The sequence below is a fragment of the Dunckerocampus dactyliophorus genome, chromosome 15, assembly GCF_027744805.1.
Source record: "Dunckerocampus dactyliophorus isolate RoL2022-P2 chromosome 15, RoL_Ddac_1.1, whole genome shotgun sequence".
NCBI classification, from domain to species: domain Eukaryota; kingdom Metazoa; phylum Chordata; class Actinopteri; order Syngnathiformes; family Syngnathidae; genus Dunckerocampus; species Dunckerocampus dactyliophorus.
In genome coordinates this window covers 981,539-1,004,837 of record NC_072833.1, presented here as the reverse complement: position 1 = coordinate 1,004,837, position 23,299 = coordinate 981,539, and the positions used below count along the sequence as shown (strand labels likewise).

The window sequence follows — 23,299 nt, the reverse complement described above, 5'->3', positions numbered from 1 at the left end:
ATGCAAGCATCCATGCCGAAAACACCCGCCCCCAAGGTTAAGCAGGGTTGTCGATGGTGCATTAACCCCAACGCCTCACCTTGTCATGCCGACTTGAGCTCGGGAGAGGGGGCTTGAGGAAAACTCCATCCTCGTTGCTTGGCTCGTATTCTGACACACAAGGCAGTAAATGCACAAAGCACATGCAAGCGGCCTTGGGGGCAATGGGTCCCAGGCTGGGCGGAGGGCGCCACATCGCCATGGTGGATTGGGGGCTAATGCAACAGGACCGCTGACGAGCCTGCAAGGCCGTACATGCATGCGAAAACGGTAACAAAACATGTCAGCAACACAATGGCTGCAGTACTTGACAGGCTGTAAAAATGGAAGTCACGCATCGCCAGTGTATCGTGTTAGCGGGAGGCAATTGGTTAACAATTGGGTGGTTGGCTTGCCGTTATATGACTTTACATTAGAGTGTTAAAGCTGCACCGGTTTGGGGGGGGAAGTGGAACTTGGGCAAGTGTCACTATGCTTGCAGAGACACATTTTCAGGCATTTTAATCCACAGCCTTTTGATTTTTGACACTATATCTTAGCGTGTTAATCAGCGCCAAATGCACATGCCTGATTTTTACCATCCTGATTGATGCTTTATTCACTGATAATTTGGGGGAAATCCACAGCAAAAAGTAATGCTTTATGCCCTTCCACTTCATACAAAAAAGTACATGTGTATATATATATATATACACACACACATACACATATATATGGAATTTGTCTTTTGCAAAGAAAAAACATTAACTAAATTTCCTTGCTTGACTGTCTAGAACATTATCCATCCATCTTCTTGCGTTTATCCGAGGTGGAGTCGCAGGGGCAGCAGCCTAAGCAGGGAAGCCTAGACTTTCTTCTCCCTGGCTACTTTGTCCAGCTCCTCCCGGCAGATCCCGAGGTGTTCCCAGGCTAAATGAGAGACATAGTCTCTCCAACATGTCCTGAGTCTTCCCCGAGGCCTGCTACCGGCCGGACGTACCCTGAACACCTCCCCAGGGAGGCATCCTGACCAGATGTCAAAGCAACTTCATCTGGCTCCTCTCAATGTGGAGGAGCAAAGGTTCTACTCCAAGTTTCTCCTGGATGACAGTGCTTCTCACCTGATCTACCTTCTATTGTAGGTGATGTTTACCTATCGTCCTCGATCACTACCCAAAGGTGAGGGTAGGAACGTAGATCAACCCGTAAATTGAGAGCTTTAGCTTTCGGCTCAGCTCCCTCTTCACCACAACCGGCCACTGCAGAGTCCACATCACTGCAGACGCCGCACCAATCCACCTGTCCACCTGGTGTTCCATCCTCCCCTGACTCGTAAACAAGACCCGGAGGTACTTAAACTCCTCCACTTGGGGCAGGATCTCATCCCCTGGAGATGGCACTCCACCCATTCTATGCTAGAACTATGGACTCTGACTTGGAGGTGCTGATTCTCATCCCAGCCGCGTTACACTCTGCTGCTAACCGATCCACTGAGAGTTGAAGATCACGACCCGGTGAAGCCAGCAGGACCAAATCAACTGCAAAAAGAAGGGACCAAATCCTATAGCCACCAAACCCTAGCTGTGCCTAGAAACTCTGTCCATAAAAGTAATGAACCGAATCGGTGACAAAGGGTTCAATTCAACAATTCGACAACTGTGGCTTCCTCGCACATCCAAAAACATGCAGGTTAGGTTAACTGGTGACTCTAACTTGTCCATAGGTGCGAATAAGAATGTGAATGGTTGTTGTCTATATGTGCCCTGTGATTCGCTGGCAACCAGTCCAGGGAGTACCCCAAAGGTAGCTGGGATTGGCTCAAGCATACCCCTGCGACCCTAATAAGGACAAGCATCATAGAAAATGAATGAAGACCCCCAACCCAACCAAAAAAAAAAAAAGTACAATATTTTGTAAATTTTAGTAATCAGACATGAAGAGAATAAGTTTCTGTAATTTAAAGGAACACAAAGTGCTTTATCTGGTACTGTGCCCTATGTAATGTATTACATACGGATTTAATGTAATGTAAGCTAATGTATCCAAGTCAGATAAGGGCTTCCATAGCTGGGGGGTCACAGTGAGGTTGTCACCATGATATACTTGCCCACCTCGCGTCCTGGAGGACAGCAATTTAAGAAAAATCCAATAGGAACCCACTTTCACCTCATGACAACCCTTCAGGGCAGAGCAAGAAGGCAGCGGGCGGCATGACGGGATCAGCCTCATGGCTGCAGTTACCTCGCAGATAAATTATGTATTAAAGCGCCACCGGTGGACGGTAGTCACTCAGAGTCACGGAGCGGGAGAACACATCCTCCCTGGCTTCATATCACAGTCAGGAGACGTTCGCGGCATCACAAGAGTGGAAGATGCTCAACCCGCAGCTTACGCGACTAATGTGAGCCCCCCCCCCCACCAGAATGCACACCAAATTGAAGAGCTTGGGAAGAACCTCAGGCGATCATTGCCACAAAATGGACATAAATTGATCCACTTTGGTGCGTTTGTATGCTTTTTGGGGGAGGTGGGCGGCTATTATTAGGCCAAGCTACCTGGCTGCTGGAATGCGTGTGTGGTGGGGGCGTTACCATGGAAACAGGACATGTTGGTGCATATGTAACTGGAGCAAACTTACACCTGTGATCTTCAAGAAGGGCGCTGCTATGCAAAACCAGAGCACACAAAAACCCTGGAGGCGAGCTGCTACGACACATGGAGACTCGTGTCAAGTGGGACAGTCGTCTTTTCGAGGTCATTAACCGATGATCAAGCTGAGTGAGATGTCGCCAAGAAAAAGCTGAGCAGGGGCGACCGAGTGGCCAATTAAACGACTGGCTGCCTCAAGCGCCGAGGACACACGATATGGACACTGGATCTTCAGACAGGACATAAAAGTCTCTCTCACCCAGAGCTTTTGTAAAAGCAGCGCTTCAGAAGAGAAGACCGTGGACTTGTTGGCCTGTGCGTGTCATACAGAGTATTGGTTTTGGCAAAGTTTGCTGCTTCAGTGTTTTTAGATCTTTGTCAGATGTTACTATGTTGTTTCACAAGCCACTTATTTCTCACTTTTGCCTTTGGAAAAGTCATTGTTTGTCACAAAACTTTATTCATGGCTGTGTTCTTGGGAAAAATTGTGAGTGAGCCGACTCCGTTGGCTGAGGAGCAGTCCCACACATGAATTATTTCTCACCGCTTTACTGCTGGCATGACACAGGACTGATGGTAGCGCTCACCTTTTCTTCTCTGGACAAACTTTTTCTGGATACCCCAAACAATCAGAAACGGGATTCAGAGAAAATGTTTTTACCCCAGTCATCAGGAGTCCAATACCTGTATTTTTGGTAGAATACCAGTCTGTCCCTGATGTTTTTCCTGGAGCAAAGGGGCTCCCTTCTTGACACCAGGCCATCTTCCAAAGTCTTCACCTCACTGTGTGAGCAGATGCACTCCCGCCTGCCTGCTAGCAAGCGCTGCACTGATGTTGCATCAATCCCGCAGAGACAGTCCAGACACTTGCTGGACTTTCTTGGGAAGTTCCTAATGATCTGGTAAATGGTTGGGTTTCGGTGCCATCCTCCTAGCAGCAATATCCTTGCCTGTGAAGCCTTCTTTGTGGTACGCAATCATGACTGTGCATGTTTCCTTTCAGATCACCACGATTAACAAAGGAAAAACAAAGATTTCAAGCACCACCCCCCCCCCCTTTTTAAAGCTTCCAGTCTGACAGGGTCATCTCCAGCCTTTGTCCTTCACACAGAGAATCACTAACATGGTCCTTTTCTGGCAGGGCTGAATTACGATTAAGTTCATTTTCATGACAAAGAGACTTACTGCAATTAATTTCCATTCATCTTGTCATTCTTCACAACATTCTAGACGATGTGCCAATTCATTCATTCATTATTTTATTTCCTGCAGTATGCTGGAGCCAATCCCTGATGACTTGGGGCGAGAGGTGGGATACACCCTGGACTGCTCACCAGCCAATCACATATAGACAAACCATTCACACTCACAACCACACCTACTGACGATTTAGAGTTTCCAATTAACTTACCATGTATGTTTTTTTGGAATGTGGGAGGAAACCACAGCACCCGGAGATACGAACACAGATCTTCCAGATCTCCCGTCTGTGTGGCCAAAATGCTAACCACTAGGCCACCGTGTGGACTGCCATCATAAAAAGTGAGGCAGCGGACTTTGTGAAAAGGAGTATTTGTGTCACTCTAAAAACGTCTGGCCATGACTGTGCGTCACAAGCTATGTAGTAAAATTTGCGGCTCAACTTTGTACCCCAACTCCGTGTTGGTGCATTTTGCACAATCATTCATCACTCTGATTGCCACATGTCCAAGCACCTACAGTATAATCTTGTAATTATGTAGGTATTGTATAGTATTTCAGTGTGGTATATCAGTATTATACCAGCATATACCAAAATGTGTTGCAATTATGCTGCACTTCATTTCTTTCTTCAGCATTTTAGCTTCATCTCTTGGTATACATCGCATTTCCGAGGGGAAAAGCGGCTTTTTGTTTCCAAGTTGACTTGATCTGTTCTTGATTGCTGCAACTATTTGCTCAGCTTGATTCCCGTTTGTATTTCTGAGCCACCGAATGACGTCCTCACGTCTGTCTTACAAAACCGATGCCAAGTAGAGCGAGGCCCACCTGGGCTGAAATGCAGCCGCAAACCTTCGCGTCCACCCTGGCGCCTCCGCATCAATCGGCTCGAGTGGGGTCATTGTCAGAGAGGGAGACAGACGCAGACGTCCAGCATCGTGGAGTGACTAAAGCAGGAGGACTACCTCGGCATTACAGTGTGTAAGTATGCAATTTAAGGCCCATATATCAACTTTTTAATTAACAGGGTGCTCTCTCCCAGGTTGCTGCTGTGTTGCCATGACGACTGACTTTTTCCAGGGCGCCGTTAACTGGCTCGCTCGCTCTCAAGAAGGACGCCTGATCATTTTTCTGCCTGATCACGCCTTCCATGGGGAGGCGAGGCAAAGACAGTTGGGGGACCGAGAGCGGCCTAAAGGTTAACAAGGATCTCACATGGCTGTACTGGGGAAACAACTGGTAAGAGCGACATGCGAGGTAACTTCAATTAAAAAAAAAAAATGGAGGGCAGACTGGTAGGAGAGTAGGAAAGGCAGAGATGATGAGGGTGGGTTTATGTAACCGCCGCTCCCCAAGGCATGAGGGCGGGAGGAAGAGAGACTGTAAAATGCACCAACACACACAAAACAAGCAGAGTGTTCTCTTTCTGTGGACCTCCAGTGTTTTTAGCAGCCCATCCAGCCAGGAGCCGGAACAAAGTGAAAGTAGACTGACCTAAATATAAAAGGACATTTGAGGGGAAAAGAAAAAGTCAAGCGCGGATCCTCTCTTGAATTGTGGTCGGGAGTGTTACTTCACATACTCCCACATCAGGGACAAGGACACGTCTCCATTAGGAGACACTCGCCTCACAGCAAGGTCACAGCAAGGTCACAACATGACCATCCTTCAGGTTGTTTTGTTTCAGGGCTGACAAAGCAACTTCTCTCATTTAGAGCTTTCATTCACAGCCTGCTCGTGTTAGAAAGCATTCATTGAGAGGACAGTAACATCATGCAGCCATGCTCTTTGCATTCGCCTCACAGTTACTGTAGAAGGCGTTAGAGAGCATGTGACATGGGGGGGGAGAGACAAAGAGGATGGGAGAGGGAAATTTGGGTGGAAGAAGGTGATGGATGGATCTTTTGACAGGCATTTTGTAAGTAGGGAAGCAGAAAAGGGCCAAGGACATGCTTGCTGGTGTTGCAAATGGAGCCATGCAAAGCCGGCAGCGATATCATGGGGGCCACCTGAAACAAAGTGCGTGTGATCCTCAGCGCGGCGTCTTTGTGGCTGGATGCGCTTTGGCAAATGACTCGGTCCAAGTCAGCGTGTAATTCTGCAACTTGTGTACATGCATAATTCAGCCAGCACAAAAGGTACGGCTGCCGCTGCCTCATCCCGAGCGCCTGGCGGGTTTCATCCCCTTGATCGCCACGCCAATGCGCACTCGCACGTTTGTATTCGCTGAATTTGCAGCCCTCAAGACGGGGAGACAAAGTGAAAAAGTGGATAAATATGTGGAGAGCAGCAAGGGGTTGGGGGTGCACATTACACACACATCAGCGGGTGCACTGATCTACTTCTCTGTCTTCCTGTCACCGCCTCAGGGCACCCGGGGTCCGGCCCCGCTGTCTACATGGGGAGTGGCGGCCCCCAGAGAGAGTGTGTGCATGTTTTTTTGTTGTTTTTTTTGCTCCGACTGGCTTTGAGTAAGCAGGAAAGAGACAGGCGGAGTGTGTGTATGTGTGTCTGCAAGACTTTTGTGAGCGCACTAAAAATCATATTATGTCATCTTAGCCATATGAAAAAGCCGCCGTCAGCTTTTTGTGTGGTCATTTTTGTGCGTTGAGAAGCAATGGCAGGAGACATGAAGACAGGCAATACACATAAAAGCAACACACACAATGCGGACTGCTGGGTTGCGGGGATTCTGCATAAACTGTCCTCTCCATCCTTTTTCCAGAGAGGTCTAACACGGGTCATCTCGCTCATTGTGGCCACCCTGCAGGCAATAATGTCCTCTCATTGTGCTGATCCCGCCCGTGCTCTCACACAGGCACACTAAAAAAAATAAAAATAAAAGCCCTGCGACCTCCATCTTGCTTGCGATTTGACACACTAGCAACCAGGCCAAACGGGCAGACTGTTTCCACTGCCAGCATATGGAGGCATTATACACCCAGTGCGTACTCACATGAGACCATTCCATTCCAACCGAGCTGGACTTGGGGGCCATTCCCCCTCCGTCTCCCTGTACAACTGGCCTGGTGTGAGTACACCCTTACATGGCTCTGAAACAAGTGAAAATAGTCGCTGCGCCGTCAAAATAAATCCCTTGCATTTTTGCGTGACGCTGACTGCCGAGCGTTATTGCCATAACAAAAGGAAGAGGAGAGCGGGACAAAAGAGGCCAAGATTGAAACCCTGAAAGCATTTCCATGGCTCCGGGGTGCAAGAAAGCACAGAGCGCTGGTATTAATAGAAAGGACACAAACAAACAAGAATACTTGTGGAAAAATTGTCCACGCCACCTGTCAGGTAAAACACACGCTAAAACACATCCTTCCTGCTCGCACACAAAGACGCATGAGGCTATTAGTGCCACTAAAAGGAACAATCATATCTTGATTCCTGCGCAGAGTGTTCCCTGCCAAGGCAGGTGTGTGATGTGATGACTTTGGTGGGACAGGAAGTTCTTGCCTTTTGCCCGCCAACAGTAGGAAAACATGGCTAGATATACACTCCTGATCAAATTAGGAGTGTTAAGACAAGTTGAACAACTGCAAGAATGGACATTTTGAACTGTTGGATCTTAAGGAGGTTCTAAGCACAGCTTCAAAATGCTAAAAGAACAAATGGGAGTGTGACAAAAAAAAAGTCTCACAGCACAGCCTGTAAAAGGCAAAATCTTGGCAAAAATGTGTATTGCATGTGATTTAGTGTCAGGGATTCACTGTCATGATCTCTCAATGGCAAAGGCAAAAAAGCTTTCTCTCTTTGAAGGCGGTGGGATTGTGGGCAGCGTGCCATTGCTGCTGAGGTTGGACGCAGTAAGACGGTCATTTCAAACTTCTTCAGACATTCTGAGGGTGGTGGAACAAAAAACTCAAGTGGTAGACCTCGGCCCAAATGAAGCGTCCACAAGGCTCTTTCGTTTAATTTGTCCTTTAGAAACACATTTGGCCTTGTTTTCCGCATGTACAACTATAATTAGTCTCTGTAAAACCTGTTTGTGTTCATATTGTGATTGTCTGGAAAGGATTCATTGGATTTACATTGATTAAGTTTTCGTACGTTTCGGTTTGAGTCTGAGCTTTTGGAAAAGATTAATGCTGAAAGCAGACATTTTGGACCACTGTATGTAGGAGCAGTTCAGAGAAGGTCATTAAAGGCATGCTTGGATGGTTTGGTGATCTGATCCCAAGCCCAGCGACCAACTTTGGAATCAACTAGATCAGAAAATGCGAGCTTTGACCATCTGGTGCTCCAAACTAAACCAGCATGGGGTGATTCCAGGTCTGATTCCAAGACTTGTGTACTAAAGCGTTGGATTACGTGCGTGTTGATCGCACGTTGACCGTGTACTGTGCATGTCCTGTGGTGGACCGACAGTCCTTGGATCCCATACAAAAAGTAGACGGTATCGCCAAGGACGTGTCACCATGCTCAATGTCAAAACAACGCTGCTTCACCTGGCGTGACAGAAGGGCCTGACGGATGGCTCAAGTATGAGGCGAGGCAGCCCTGCATCCAAGGTCTATGATTCCTAAAAAAGATGAAAGTGAACACACTGGCCACCGCCAGGGGACAGCGTCCTGTAGCATCCAAAAAAAAGTGAAAGGCACTTAGGGGGAGCCAGGGCGCTGCGCAGGGCATCTGACAAGGCATTAATCCAGTTAATAAGAATGGATTCAAAGATGATTAGTTGGAGCGGGACAGAAATAAAGAGCGAAGGGGAACAAGCGAAGAGGGCGAGCATAAGGATGTGGGAACATTGACTAGATGAAAAGAGCAAGCCAGCGCCGTGAAAAGCACGGGGCAGCACTGAAGGGAAAAAAGGGGGGCGGGTGAATGATGAAAAGACGGGAGTCTCGTGACATGAAATATCTTCAACGCGGCCTGTCATATCCTCTTTTGCTCGCTTTTTTTCTTTCTTGGCTCTCCTCCTCTTCCAGCCACTCCGAGGCCCAGTGGAGTGTGTTAATCTCCTTCAAGGTTGGGTAATTACAGCAGAAAAAGCCCTTGCTCAACAGAAAGCACATGCAGGTTATTATTGATGGGGGAGGGGGGGTGTTGATTCACCTATTCATAATTAGGACACTCCAATTACCAGCTTGTTTCCTTCCTCTGCTGCTTTACTTTAATTAGATTGCGTCGCTTTCAAGTGAATGGACGCAGGAATATTGACAGAACAAAACACTATCAAAGAGGGTTGGGGGGGTTGAACGTAGAGGTTAAACTTTATCCTTGCTCAAACTATACACCACATCATCCCGAAAACCTTAAAAGGCAGGGGTCCCCAACCACCAGGTCGCAGTCCATTTTGTCCAGTATTTTCTGTTTTACACAGCGATACCTGTCAATAGCGGTACGTGACTCAGGTCATTTGAGTTGGTGTGAGAGGTTGGACAGAAACGAGCACGTCCATGTTCTAAAAAAAAAAAGGTTGGGGACTACCACTTCAAGGTATAACAGGGGTCCTACAGAGCCGACATTTCAAAATGCCATACTTTTTCCAGACTGAGGAAATAGAATCATGAGAGCTGCAACAACTGACTGATGATTAATCAATTATCCCATGAATCCATCATTAAAGAAAAGATATATACCTGTATTTAATTAAGTACTTCTATGTAAACTGCAACTACGGACCATGTGTGGTTCTAAAGGGAGTCATTGGGACCAAACTGGCCCTGAGGATCATGAGTGTAAGCAAATCCTGACCAAGTTCCACACAATTAGCCTTAAAAGGGGCCGGTATACTGAGAATCTTAAATAAGGAGAGCATTTGGTGCCTCACGGCCGTTTAGCTGTGAAAAACACAAAAAACAAAATACATCAAGTCAAAAACAACCCACAGTGGGTTATTAGGCGTCACTGTGGTCAAACTGACAGGGTTCCTACGGATTTGACATTTCAAAATTCCATACTTTTTCCAGACTCCGTAAGTAGATCGTTACAGCTGCAACAATTAACTAATTAATCAATGACTCATTGATTATTTACACAACTATTTTGGTATTAGATTTGTTTGTTTTTTTTAATCTGATTTCGGCCTCTCAAATGTGAATATATACTGTATTTGTTAACTTCCTTAGTCGTCCATGAAAGCAGACGTATTATCTTTGTGTTTTAGGCAAAACAAGATCTTCACACACATCAGCTTTGACTTTGGGAAACAGTCATCTACATTTTTGCCGATGTTCTGATATGTTGCAGGTCAAACCACTAACTGCTTGTGATTGGTCCAAACTGATTTGGCCCATCTAGGTCATTCACAGTCTTACAGAAAGTCTGATATTTTAAACTCTTGATGCACATTATCCCCACCCCAGTGTTAAAAAAAATATTAGAGTATTGCGAAGGGAGCGACACCAAGGAGGCCAAGAGCTATGCGGCTCCGGAGCCGCGAGTTGCCGACACCTGGCCTAACTGATAACGCAATTAATCAAAACAACAAGCTTCAGATTTATCAATTTAGATAACAGTTAGCTGCAGCCCTTCTATCTACATAAATGCTTGAATTAATGGTTTGTTTTCATGATTATGTATTTCATATGTATTTCATTAGGTTGTCATATAATGTCCAGGAGATTGCAGCTAGGTCATGTAGCTTGGAGGAGGATCAGAGCAGAGAGGGCGGGCCATTTAATCTGTCAATCTTTCCAATTGTTTTTCAGGATGCGTCGCCAACTTTGTGCTCTGACAAAAACATCCATCAATTTGTTTTTAAGTTATTCATAATTGTATCTTTTGGTTTGGTTTGGTTTGGTTTGGTCTGGTCTGGTTTAGTTGATTTGAACATGAACATGAAGGTTACAATGGAATACATCTCATGAATCATTCTTTTAGAAAGGAACAGTGGTAACAGTGGTGAGTGGGGTTTTTTTTCTCCATACTAGGGTGTAAGCACCTTCATCTTAAATCAGAACCATCCAATCAAAACATGCTGAGCCTTAAAGCCTCTCATTGGATAGCTTCATTTACTTTGTCCCACTGGTCTAATTGTGGTAAAACCTCATTCACTTCACCAAACTAAGCAGTTTTAGGTTGCCCCCGCCCACTCCTCACCTTCTTTTGTTGTTGTGCTAATTCCTCGCTGGACCACCGAAGTTTTCATTAATGCATCCACACACACACACACACACACACACCCTGGGCGTACATTATGACAAGCTAGTTTTCTTGCAGGGAAGCCTGACACAGCATGTCTACTTGTAACCACAGCCTCGGGGACACAGAGATGGAGGAAGGCGCAGAGAGACAGGAAGCCATGTGATCCCTCGCTACACGTAAAACCAGCCATGACTTCAAACAAGGAGACAAGAGGAAAAAAAAAAGGCAAAGATCTCAGCTTTTCTTCTACTACCGTGTCTCCACGGGTTAATTACAGCACAGAGTCCCATCTCATCTTGCTGCCTGCAAGTTGCAAACGATGCATTCGCAACACACAAACCCCTCACTGCACACAAACAATGCAACGTGCGGCGCCCGCCTGTGGCCAAACAACGTCGACGTGACCGCTGTCCGCCTGGCTGGCCGGCCGGTGCTCAGGTTAGCTCAAGTCAAAAGCTTGCGGTGGAAGTCAAGATGTCTGCACGGGGGAGGTTGCTGTTGTCATCGGAGGTGTCGCGACTGAGCCGTCGGGCAGCAGTGAGATTGGACCTGACAGGGCCTGTGTGCTCACGTTTGGTTTGTTTGTAGAAGGAAGCCAGGCAAAAATGCAACTGGAAATGGTGGTGATGGTAGCCGTAGCATTATGGTGGTGGGGGGTTGGCTTTTCACCTCAATTTGTGTACGTACTGTCACTTTGTCAGCCAACCTGACCAAGCCATGGGGAGGGGGGCACCTTACTGTATTTTTGTTTGAGGAACACTTTCAACATAGTACTAAAACTTTTTTTTTTTTTTTTTTGGGGGGGGGGGGTATATACAGTAGCTCCATTGTTTACAGTCAAGCATAGTTGGTGGTAGTGTCCTAGTGTGGGGCTGCATGAGCACTGCAGCTTGAGAAGGAAACATGAATTCCAACATGGACCGTGACGTTCTGAAGTGTAGAAGCATGCTTTTCTTAAATAAATGAATACACACACACGCACACTCACGTACACACACACACACACACACACACACACACACACACATCACCCAGGTGTGAAATTTTGCTGCAAGCTTTGAATGGGAAAAAGTGTCTCCATCTGGTGGACACATTTGAAAATCAACACCTCTTCAAATTGAAATTTTAGCATTAAATTATTGCATTAATTAATGCTAAGGTAAATGTCACTTTGAATGGGATATTTTTGGTCGTAGAGAACAAATAGGATTTCAGGGACAGAGGTGAATACGGGTGCCGCGAGATAACAACGTGACAAGATTTGTCGTTGGTGGGCACAAGGCCTGGGACGATAAATCCTAGAATTAATCACATCATACATGAAAATGAACTGGGTCATTTTGCCAGCTTAATATATCGCCATGTGCATGCGTGTCTGTTTTCTTTGTCTCTTGCCTCCAAAAAGGCAGGAAGAGAGTTCACTGTGCATTGCTTTCAACACCTTGGCTCGTTTGTTCCATAAAACAATGACATGAACGGAGGGAGCCCTTTTGCCAGTCATACAGTCTCTTTGCCTCGGTGGGTGGAGGCGGGGCCGCTAGCATACACACAATGCAGAAGAGTGTGCTAGAAATGTACTAGAAATTAAATGAGTAAATTGCAAAATATGGTCATGTAGATTTTTTAATTGTACTCAAGTCCTGTTAAAATCTCATCTCGTCCTTGTAGACCCAAACTCATGTATCACCTCGTCTTGTGACACCCATAGAGATGACAATTCTAAGCATTTTACAAATGAGAATCCTTTGACAAAAAAATAAAACAAAAAGGTACCGACCTTCTCCTTTCTCTGCCGGCACCCCTCCTCCGCCGACACCAGCGTTTTGTAGTAGCTGCTGCGCTCGGCCGTAAAGTGGACCTTGGACAGAGCGTTCTCCACCAGCGCCACAGACAGGTTCACGCCCTCGATGTGCAGCCAGCCGATGAAGTTGCCGGCTTTGTCCATGCTCTCCACTTCCACCTCCACCTGGAACGCAGCAGAAGAGTGGAAGACACCGTTAGGCTGATTCTGTTTTGGGAGATTCCGTGAGGGCACGTGACGTGAGCAGTTACTACTGTTCTACTGCTGGAGGCCTGTGAGCCTGCCAATTGTTTGGAAGCGCAGTTTCCCCCTCCTCCGTGCTTTAGCTGTGAAGTGGGCCCACAAAAAGGGATTGTAATTCCTCCACAACGCCTGCAAAAACAGTCTTTAAAAAAAAAAAAAATCCCCTGGATGAAAGGTCCAGTCAGCAAGAAAGCGAGAGGGCAGGTGCGCTGACGAGATAGCACCGAGTCAAGCGATTAAGAACTCGCTTAATGCTGCAGCCACTAGGGAAATCTGGAGAGAATTAAGTTTGTAAACTGCTCGGCCTTGTTCTCCACTAGAATCAAAAGCTCTTATTGGTGTGTGCACACTTTCTGCTTAAACCTGATCTTACCTGTAAATATTCCTACTCTTCTTCCTCTCGGTCGCTAGATATCATCCCTGCGCGCCGTGGCAGTTACATAACTAGGCCATTAGGACACAACTCATCTACAGCGCGCCCAAATGTCAAACGGGCGAAGCGGCTTGAAGGCTGGAAAAGGTTACCGACAAATGGGAAAAACTTTACCACCACCAAAAAAATAAAAAAATAAAAATACAGCCATTCATTTAAAGCACACAAGCACACACAAGTGCACACAAAAGGGCGTTTTATGGCAATACGGCTTAAAAATAACTTGAGAAATGATAATGCCGAGGATGCGTGAGGTGGGCTGGTTACTAGAGAGCCCACATGGTTCCCAATGGAGGCCTCCATGGAGCCAACATGGCTCCCGTCGGAACACAAATGGGCTACGGTAATCTCATAAATGCCGGGATTGTGTCGACACGCTGAATGGAAATGAGGAGACTTAGAAGTGTGTGTGTGTGTGTGTGTGTGTGTGTGCGCGTGCGTGCAATTGTAGTCATTTTCGCATACAAGCAAAAGCTGGCCCCCCAAGGTCATTGTTTAAAAGTGCAGCCGAGCTGATTTAATTCACTTAACTGTTTGGAAGTGAATGAAGAGGAAAAATAAAGAAGTTAATAAATAAAAACAAAAACCTGCAGTAGGTTGACACCTTGTCAGAGCCAAAACCTGCACTAAAACAAATTGCAAGCATGCAGTGGGCTAGCATTTTACAAATTGCTATCGGGGTTGGGTTTTTTTAAGCACAAAACGACTGCATCTCCAATTAAGACTTTGAATATCCATCCAACAAAGTCCACAGCATGATTTCTCCTCGAAATGAACACAGCACAGGGTTTTGGTTGAAATTACACTGTTGTTTTACCCAGGAGCAACAATCACCACCTTGATCAGATCTCCAGCTAGATCAATAGCTTGTAAAGGTGCCCCCTGCTTGGAGATCATTCATCAATGCTCAAACTGAAAAGAAAATCAAACTGTCCGACACGGCAGATGAGCTGGAGGAAGCAAACTCAATTAAGGAATAAAAACATACTTTGGTCCCTATCCTTAAATCTCAACAAGGTGTAGTTATACTGGGAGTCAATGGGATCCAATTGCAGCTGAGCGTAATGAGAGTATGCATAAAAAACACTCAAGTGTGACAAATGTAAAAAAAATAAGAAATCAGGAAGGGGGCAAAAACTTTCACAGCAATGGTAAATGGTAAAATGGTAACTGGTCTTTCACTTGTATAGCACTTTTCCGCCTCCAAGGCACTCAAAGTGCTTTGACGCCGTTTTATGTACTGCCTCAGCATCTTGATCGCCATGGAAGACCGAGGATCAAACCCGCAACCGTCAGGTAAGAAGACGACCACTCGACCACCTGAGCCATGCCGTCCCCTCAGCAAGCACCTATTCCACCTATAAAGCCTTTCAAAAAATTAGTCGGGAGCCGCAAAACATTATGTCTTATAAACATGTAAAAACTGTAACCTTTTGTAAATGTTAGCTGGTACAACCACTACATTAAACACATAGAAGTGCGCCTGCATGGGAAGGCCTACTCTCAAATCACTTCAGCACGTAACTCAATGTCTTTCTGTGTGGTTCTCATATTTGTGGAAGATGAAAACAAAATGTAACCAACTTAAGTCAACTTTCACGTGACAAAGTCCATCACAGCTCACATATCAGCGTTTACGCCTGCGCTGGATTGTCACCAACAACCGACTATTGGTCCTGTCTTTGCAAACAAGCATTCTTTCATTTTCCCAATCATTTCCAGTTTATGCTTTAACTCGATAATAGATGCTTTTATATTTCTATGAACGATTCTCTCCTGGCTTCCCCGTCCTCCCCATCTCAGTGTTGCCAACTTGGCCACTTTCTCGTTAAATCTGGCCAAACCCTCTTGGTGACTTACTTTCTCAAAAGTGACTGGTGACAAAATGTAGGGACTTTTCCTGACATTGTTGGACATTTTTCTGGTATTTGGACATGTAGAAGCGAAAGAACATGAGCGTTCTAAGCTCTATCTATCTATCTATCTGTCTGTCTATCTGTCTGTCTGTCTGCATTTCCTGGAGGCACCGCCTGGGCGATTAGCGTGTCACGGGCTCCGAGCACAGAGCGCTTCTCGTTAAACTATATTGCTGTGCTCTCGTTGCTGCGTAGCAAACTTTCTTCAGACTCAACTCAAAACTCCCTCACCTTTTTTTCTCCACCTTCGCGCAGGGAGACTCACTGCATACACCAGCCTACCTCCCCCTCCCTTGCTCATCCAATCAGCAGTCTAGATGCATTCACAGACCTGCGATGAGTCGAATATTTCACATTCTTTTTGGAAATGCACACGTCCCCTACTTTGGTTAAAAAATAAAACTCACCGTGGTCGGCGAAGGCTGAAGAGCCACAGGTTGCTAACCCCTGTTGCCAACTAGGCCCCAGCAGATGGCTTGCGTCATGGACACAAGCTTTAGATTAATCTAAGAAAATAATTGTTCGTTACAGTCCCAGTATCATGTACATAAATGAAGGAATGACTGGGTTGTTTTCATTATTGTCTTCATACAATTGAGAGATTTGGACATGTCTAGTTGGGTAATGTAGTTCATAGAAAAGAGCAGAGGGCTGGCCGTTCAGCTTGTCAACCTTCCCAAATGTTTTCCAGGAAGCGTCGCCCACTGTCTTCTCTCACACAAACATCTTAGCTGCCCTAGCAAGCGCCTTAGAAAAAACCCAGTTCTTTTCTGTCTTTATAGTACTCATCATTTGTCTTTTAGAAAAAGCAACAGCAGTAACATGTTTCCATACTTCTCCAGACCTGGACATGTACACTTTCGTAGGAACCCTGAACTGAGAGCGATTAGGAAGGTTAGTGGGTGCAAGTAGAGGTCAACAAATATAGATCACTTGTTAACCGGGAGAGTCGTAGAAATGAATGAATCAAACAAACCGCCACTGATCCCCTTAATGGCATAGCTCAAGAAGGGATGTCAAGAGCATGTTAATGGGGCTTGTAATTAAAGAAAAAAAATCTTCAAGGCAGCAGCGGTAAACTGAGGTCTGCTGGCTTGGACGAGAAGCGTATACTTGCTTTTGTTGGGGGTTTTTTTGTCCAAAGACGGGTGTCGCTGCCAATGGTACACTAACATGAACATGTTTGAGTCTTGAGCGCATACAGACCCTCCGCCCCCCGCTTCCAAGGTGATCAATGCGACTGAGGGGGTCTCATGTATCACTGTCAGGGCCCGTCCGCCGTCTTGTCGGCAGCAGCGGCGCGGACAAAAGTCAAACAGCTTCTCAACAAGCATGCTCCCCGCCATTAAACCCGCCCGATGCCCGTTAATGAGTTTTCCCCGTTTCATCAATAGATAATGGATGTGTTCCATTCCGTACCCAAGTAGCGTTAGGGCAATGCAGTTGAAACCCTGCTAGAACAGACTAAACCGCTGTGCTCTCCTGAACGTGAACAACTCTTATTACTCGGATCAGCGACGACGTACCACCTACCCAAAATTTAGTTAACTAAACAGAAGCAAGTCAAGAGCTTGCAGGCTTTTACGATGCCAAAAGACCTGTGTGATCTTCATTTTCTGTCAGTCCGCCAAGCCCCCACGACAAATACACATCACGTGAGCAGGCCGCCGAGATCAGTGACAAAGACTAATGTTAAGACCCCCGGCGGTATAATGTGCGGCCAGATTCAACATCAGTCAATGCATCTGACCCTTCTGGATCAATCCAGCTTTTGACGAGGCTTGACTCCTCACATGGAATCGCTTCATTACAGAACGACGGCACACGTTAAAAGTTGCCCATGTGATTACCACGCTTTAACAGGCTGGAAAAGCTACAAAGTATATGTTTAATGCATCAGTCAGCCAACCAGATCAGCCCTACTTAGATGACTTTATGGATCTTTGGCAGATGAGGAAATGAAAGGAACGCTCGGCTTTGACGACGCAGCACGAGTGCCAGCACGAGCCTCTACAGCCCTAGTTATTAAAATCAATAACAGCAATAACGACAATCTCTGATTTATTATTTTTCCCTCCTTCTGACATGGTATGCTAGCCAATGAGTATTGAGCTACATTTGTAATAACGCTAATACGGAATAACTCCACTTAACTGGGTGAAAGGGTGCGAAGGTAACACAAAGTGACCTGGTCACTTTCCCGTGATGGTTAGAGTGCAGCTTCATGAAGTAGGGACATGGTGAGTGAAGTGGAAGCTAACACCACGTTGTGAAGTCTTACGCAGCGATCTCTCCCACATCAAGTCAATTTGATCAAGTGTAGAATTACTACAGCTTCTGTGTGGACTGCTCCAGCTGCAAACTGTCCGCTAACACAAACGGGTTTCAAAAGGCTGGACTACTGCGTGATGATGAGGATACCTCAAGCTAAATGGCTCATTTTCCTTGAGGCTAAAGTGACTCCAAGTGGGACACAAAAGATATCATTTCATAAGAAGACTAAACAAAAACAGCAAAAAATGGAAAAATTTGTCATTTTACAAGAATTATGTAGAAATATTGAGAAAAAAGTTGTAATTTTACAATTTTTATAGCATTAAGATGAAATATTAAAGAAAGACGTTTTTTCCAATCATAATATGAAAAAAACGAATAAAGTCATAAAGGTCGTAAAAAAATAGCTTGCAGAAAATATATGTTATGCGAAGAAAGTCAAAATATCACAGGGATAAAGTCATAATTAGAAGAAAAATTAAGAAGAAATCTCAAAGAGTTGGAAAATAAAATTTAAAAAAAACCAGCAGAAATGAAAAACAGCAACCAACTGTTACGAGAATAGAGTCAAAATATTGAGAAAATGTGAGGAGAAAAAAATGCCACTTCAGTAGCATAGAGCTGAAATATTCAAGAAAAAAAGTAACTTCTTGAAAATTATGTAGGGTAAAAAGTAATATTTAATATAATATGGGAATAAAGTCAAAATATTATGGAAATAAAGTCATCAAAGAAGAAAATTTACAGAGATTTAAGCTGAAAGTTGTAATATTTGGAAAATGTAAAAAAAAAAAAAAAAAAAAGCAGCAAAAGTGAGGGAAAAGAGCAAGGTTGATACTAATGTTAGGCATTTTCAGCCACGTCACAAAGAAATACTTATACAGTAACTTCTCAGCATACTGTATCTGCATGTGTCCATTTGCCAAGTTCTTGTTGGCGTGGATTCCCAGCTCTCTCCTCCCTTGCTGCTTTACACACCAACAATGACGTTGCAAGCGTTGAACAACACTAAAGACACGCTTCCAGATAATTGGCTACACTCCACATGAAAGACTCACCCTTCACCTCCCAGCAATAAGTATTCATATCAACTACAAGAAGCTCCACGCTGCTGCGGCTCTATGAGTCAAATTAAGATTTCATAATGGAATTTTAAATATGCATGATTCTGTGCCCGCCGCGGTATAGGCTGTGCCCGAGATAGCCCCCTCCCATGCTAAGTAGGTGCTTCCAAGCAACATTTGTCTTTTTGCAGAAGTTTCCTTCACATCTGCTGGCATTGTGGTCTGGTTATTTGAAACCTGAATGGCCACTGATGAGGAGCCAAAGTGAGTGAGTGAAGGGGTTGGGGGGGTCATAGGACAATGATGGCAAGGCCGTAATCATTTGTCTCCGCCTCTTTTCTCTATCCCCGCTTTTCACCAGTTGATGCTGTAAATGGCATCGCCAGCCTCATGTCACTCAAAAAGCCATTTCTGTCCTCCCGGACTGTCTGTGCTGACAGATTGAGAGAATGAGGCAGACGTGGAAAGGGGGGGAGGGGGGGCAGACAGAGGCATTTTTCAACACGGCTTTTTGTCAATTTATGTCTGCTTGTCAAAAACGGAAGACTGAAGTTGGAGAGGCGAGCGACGTGTTGCTCTCGACGCAGTGCATTCCACCAAGAATGTCCTGCTTCTGGAGTATTTTACAGCAAAAGGTAATGCAGGTAGAGGGATCAGCATAAATAAGCCGGCTTCACCGCCGGGTGGTCTGACAAGACACGAAAATGATGATCTGATTGCAGTCTGAGGCAAGGAATGAGACATGAGGTCCTTCATATTTAGCAAGTGCTGCGGTAACAGAGTTAGTCTGTTGCTAGACAACAAACTACAATATCATTTAACCTCAAGCTGCCTTCCTTCCCCAATTGCACCTGCTTCGAGATTTGTTTGTCATCAAATTAATGGCCAACTCACACAAATCAAGTAGAAGTGTACTCAATTCCAGCACGGCTGAGAGCACTTACTGGAGTCAAAAGTGCCAAACTTTAGGTGTTAAGTGGGCCCAAGCACGGCACAACTGGCCTACAGCATCCATATTATGCACCGCTCGTCCTCACTGGGGTCACACTGGCATGCTGGAGCCCAAAGGTGGGTGAAGCAGATGGAGGAAGACGGCGTATTGCCACCATTGATATTAAGGTTTTGCTACTTGACTGGAGTGACTGTCCAGTGCTTGGTTCTGGTTCTGTGGATCGTTCTGCTTATCCAGCTGTCTTCAGATGAGAGGAGAAGTACACCCGGAACGGGTTGTCAGCCAATCGCAGGGCACATATAGACAAAATGCATACGAGGTGTGACAGTAAAGTTCCAGGACAGTTCTCGTTGATCACATTCTTCCACATGTTGGGTGTCATCCACTGCAAGTTCTCGCCACAGGCCTAACGATCAACCAGTACGCCTACAAAGAGATCTGGCAGTGTTTGCGTCTTTCAGTGCACGAGAAGAGGCGAGAATTGCGGCAGGACAACTTGTGACTGCTCACATTGTCCTGAGTGTCCAACAGTTCCTGGCCGAGAAGAACGTCACCGTGATAGAGCAACCCCCCCGCTCACTCAACCTGGCTCTGTGTCCAAGCTCATGATGGTCATCAAGGGGACCCGTTTTGAAGACATGGATGACATCATGACAACAAAGCTGCGAAGGATCCAGGAAGAATCCTTCCAGGAGTGCATGAAGGAAATGCGGAGAAGGCTGGGAAGTGCACTAGACTCCGGGGGATTACTCTGAAAGGGAACAGTTGTGGTTTGAATCGGAAATATATCTTTTGTGAGACCAGTCCTGAAACTTTTCTGCCACACCTCGTATTTCCAGAATGTGGGAGGAAGCAGAAGTAAACCCACGTCCACAAACTGGGGAGAACATGCAAACTCCACACAGAGATGTTCCAACAGAGATACGAACCAGATGCGGACGTTCAGTATTACTCAAATGTCCAAGGTTGGACCACATGGTGGCCTAGTGCTTAGGAGTCAGGAGACCTGGGTTCCAATCTCCATTGGACATCTTTATGAGGGGTTTGCATGTTCTCCCTGTGCGTGCGTGGGTTTTCTCCGGGTACTCAGACTTCCTCCCACATTCCAAAAATATGCCTGTTAGGTAAACTGGCAACTCTAAATTGTTCATAGGTATGAATGTGAGTGAATGATTGTTGGTCTTTATGTGCCCTGCCGCTGGCTGGCCACCAGTCCAGGGTGTACCCCGGCTCTCGCCCAAAGTCTGCTGGGATAGGCTTCAGCATACTCCCGTGACTATGAATAAATAAATGAGTGTTCAAGCTTGGCAGGTCTGATTGTGTTTATTCATTCTTGGACAACACTCGCGCCAACAACTTACACAGGGGTTTGTACAGATACAGAAATATCAGGTTTCCAGTATAAATAACTGAGAACCACTGGCCTAATGGGAGTACTCCCTAAGTCAGGGGTCACCAAAGTTTTTTCTTGTGAGAGCTACTTCTAGAAAATGAAAATGGCCACGACCTACTCATTTTTGTAGAAATGATTTTCATAGCTTATTTCAACCCAAACTGATCAAATATGCTTGTTTTACCAGAACATTCACAAGATGCTGGTATCCACAACTCACATTTTATGTTTCACAATACTTTTCTAGTGTTCTCACATTATTAACTGAAAACCTGAATGAAAAGCAGGCCTGCGGGCGTCTCATGTGGTCGTGGGGGGCTACCTGGTGCCTGCGGGCACGGTGTTGGTGACCCCTGCCCTAAGTGTTGGTCTAAATTGTCTTTTCCAGTGAATTCCACCTGTGTGGACGTAAAGGTCTTTGACATTACAGCTTTTCATTAGCAGTCTGTCTTCAATTTTCTGGTACAAGGGCTTTGTTTTGTCCTCATCTTCCCTCCTCTTCCATGCCCTACAAGTCCATCCTAATCCAGATGCTGCTAATCAGCGCTAACTAAGAGAGGCCATGCTCCGACCGGAGGATTAGCTCTGGCAGAGGGCGAGGAAAGAGGCAGAAGGACGATGAGTGGAAGAGGGATCCAGTAAAGCTTGGTTGTAATTCACATGTGGAGTATTGTGATTGTGTTTGCACCACACCTTAACTGACATCATCTAAATGCAATAAAAGCCACTGGGGCAGAAAGGTAAATCAAATAATAGGCTGCTATCAGATGTATTACCTGGCATCTAGTGTTGCCAGGAGGGGGCTGTGTGGTTTTTGTCACAACAAAAGATGCTAACTAGCTTCTCTTTGTTCAAGCCTGTCATTGTGGGAATTGAATAGATCCAGCATAGCACCTGCACTGAAAGACACAGATGAATAGGAGTGAACACTGAATCTTTCACTGAAACGTTTGCCTTAGAGTGCTTTTAACACCCGCCTCCTTTACGATATGACAACTGTGCTTACAAATACAATGGATAGCGCTTCCCTGTACACACACACACACACACACACACACACACACACACACACACACACAAATTCAATTTCCCCAATGTAGCCACAGGCAAAAGCAGACACCCCACTACCGCATTACGGAGTTACAAGCTACAACAATTTGTAGCCAGCTGAGCACACCCGCTGCCCAGGCTTCCTGCTCCAATACCAGACACCTTTTAAGAAGCAAATCCCTTTGCCCGGGGGGGCTGTTGTGTCATGGCGTCTTCCACTATACGCTCAACAGGTGACAGTAAACAAAAAGTCCTATGTCTGTGTAGTCTTTTTCGTTGTCATTGTGTTGTTCACATCTGGAACAAAAGCTACGTGTTCACTTGTAGCGGCTAGTTATGTTGACAAAAGGTGAATTGTTTGACGGCTCTGCTTCATGTCCTCAACTCTACTATAGAAACGCCTGTTGTCTACACTTTGTTCCACTGTTGTGTGTTCCACTGTTATTTTGTGATTAACTGGAAAAGGAAACCTGTTTAATATGTTGCCTTGACTTTGTCAAAGTAGCTCACAGGCTGAAAAATGTGAGCTATCCCTGCTTTAGAGGTTGAGTGGGTTCAAATCCCGCTCCCTCCATCCCCGTCACTGATGCCCACATTGCCCCATTGACCAAGATGCTAACCGACGATTTGGATGTGTTCCCATGTGCCACACGATGGCTGCTTACTGCTCCTCAAGAGGATGGGGTTAAATGCAGAGACAAATTTCGCTGTCAATTGTAAATATGACAAACAAATATCTTTCTTTCTTTCATATAACAGTCAAGGACTTGACGATTACTGCGTCATTGTTGGGCACTTTGGCGCTCAATGAGCTCCTTTTAATGTGAGGAAGAAGACAATGAAGAGATATTTAAACGTATCATTAACTTTGCTTATGAGGAAGCAAAATGCACATAAGCAGCTGGGAACACTGGGAGTATTAAAACTCGATTTGTGTGGACTTCAGCTCAGCAGAATTACAGAAAAGTGCTACCTCATATGCAAAGCAGATCACGCTGTGTCCATAAGCTTTGCACCTGTGCTGTGGATTATGAAGCCTTCTGCATGCCACCCCGTTTATGAGTTGTGCAGCTATAACTGATCCCCCCCCGTCCTTATACAAAATCCACCCACACAAACACGTCGCCCTGCGTAGTAGAGGTACTCGGGGAGAAGCCAATCGACATCCAACCATGCCGCTCTCCTTAGTGAACGTGTGGGAGGGCCGC

General features: G+C 45.6%; 1 protein-coding gene across 1 annotated transcript in view; it reads right to left on the bottom strand.

Moving 5' to 3' along the window:
• The window catches only part of snd1 (staphylococcal nuclease and tudor domain containing 1), a 160,447-nt gene that overhangs the window by 47,621 nt on the left and 89,527 nt on the right, over positions 1-23,299 (bottom strand). The window contains exon 17 of the mRNA XM_054800418.1: positions 12,743-12,931. Coding sequence (XP_054656393.1) covers positions 12,743-12,931 — 189 coding nt within the window. The remainder of the gene's footprint in view (positions 1-12,742; positions 12,932-23,299) is intronic.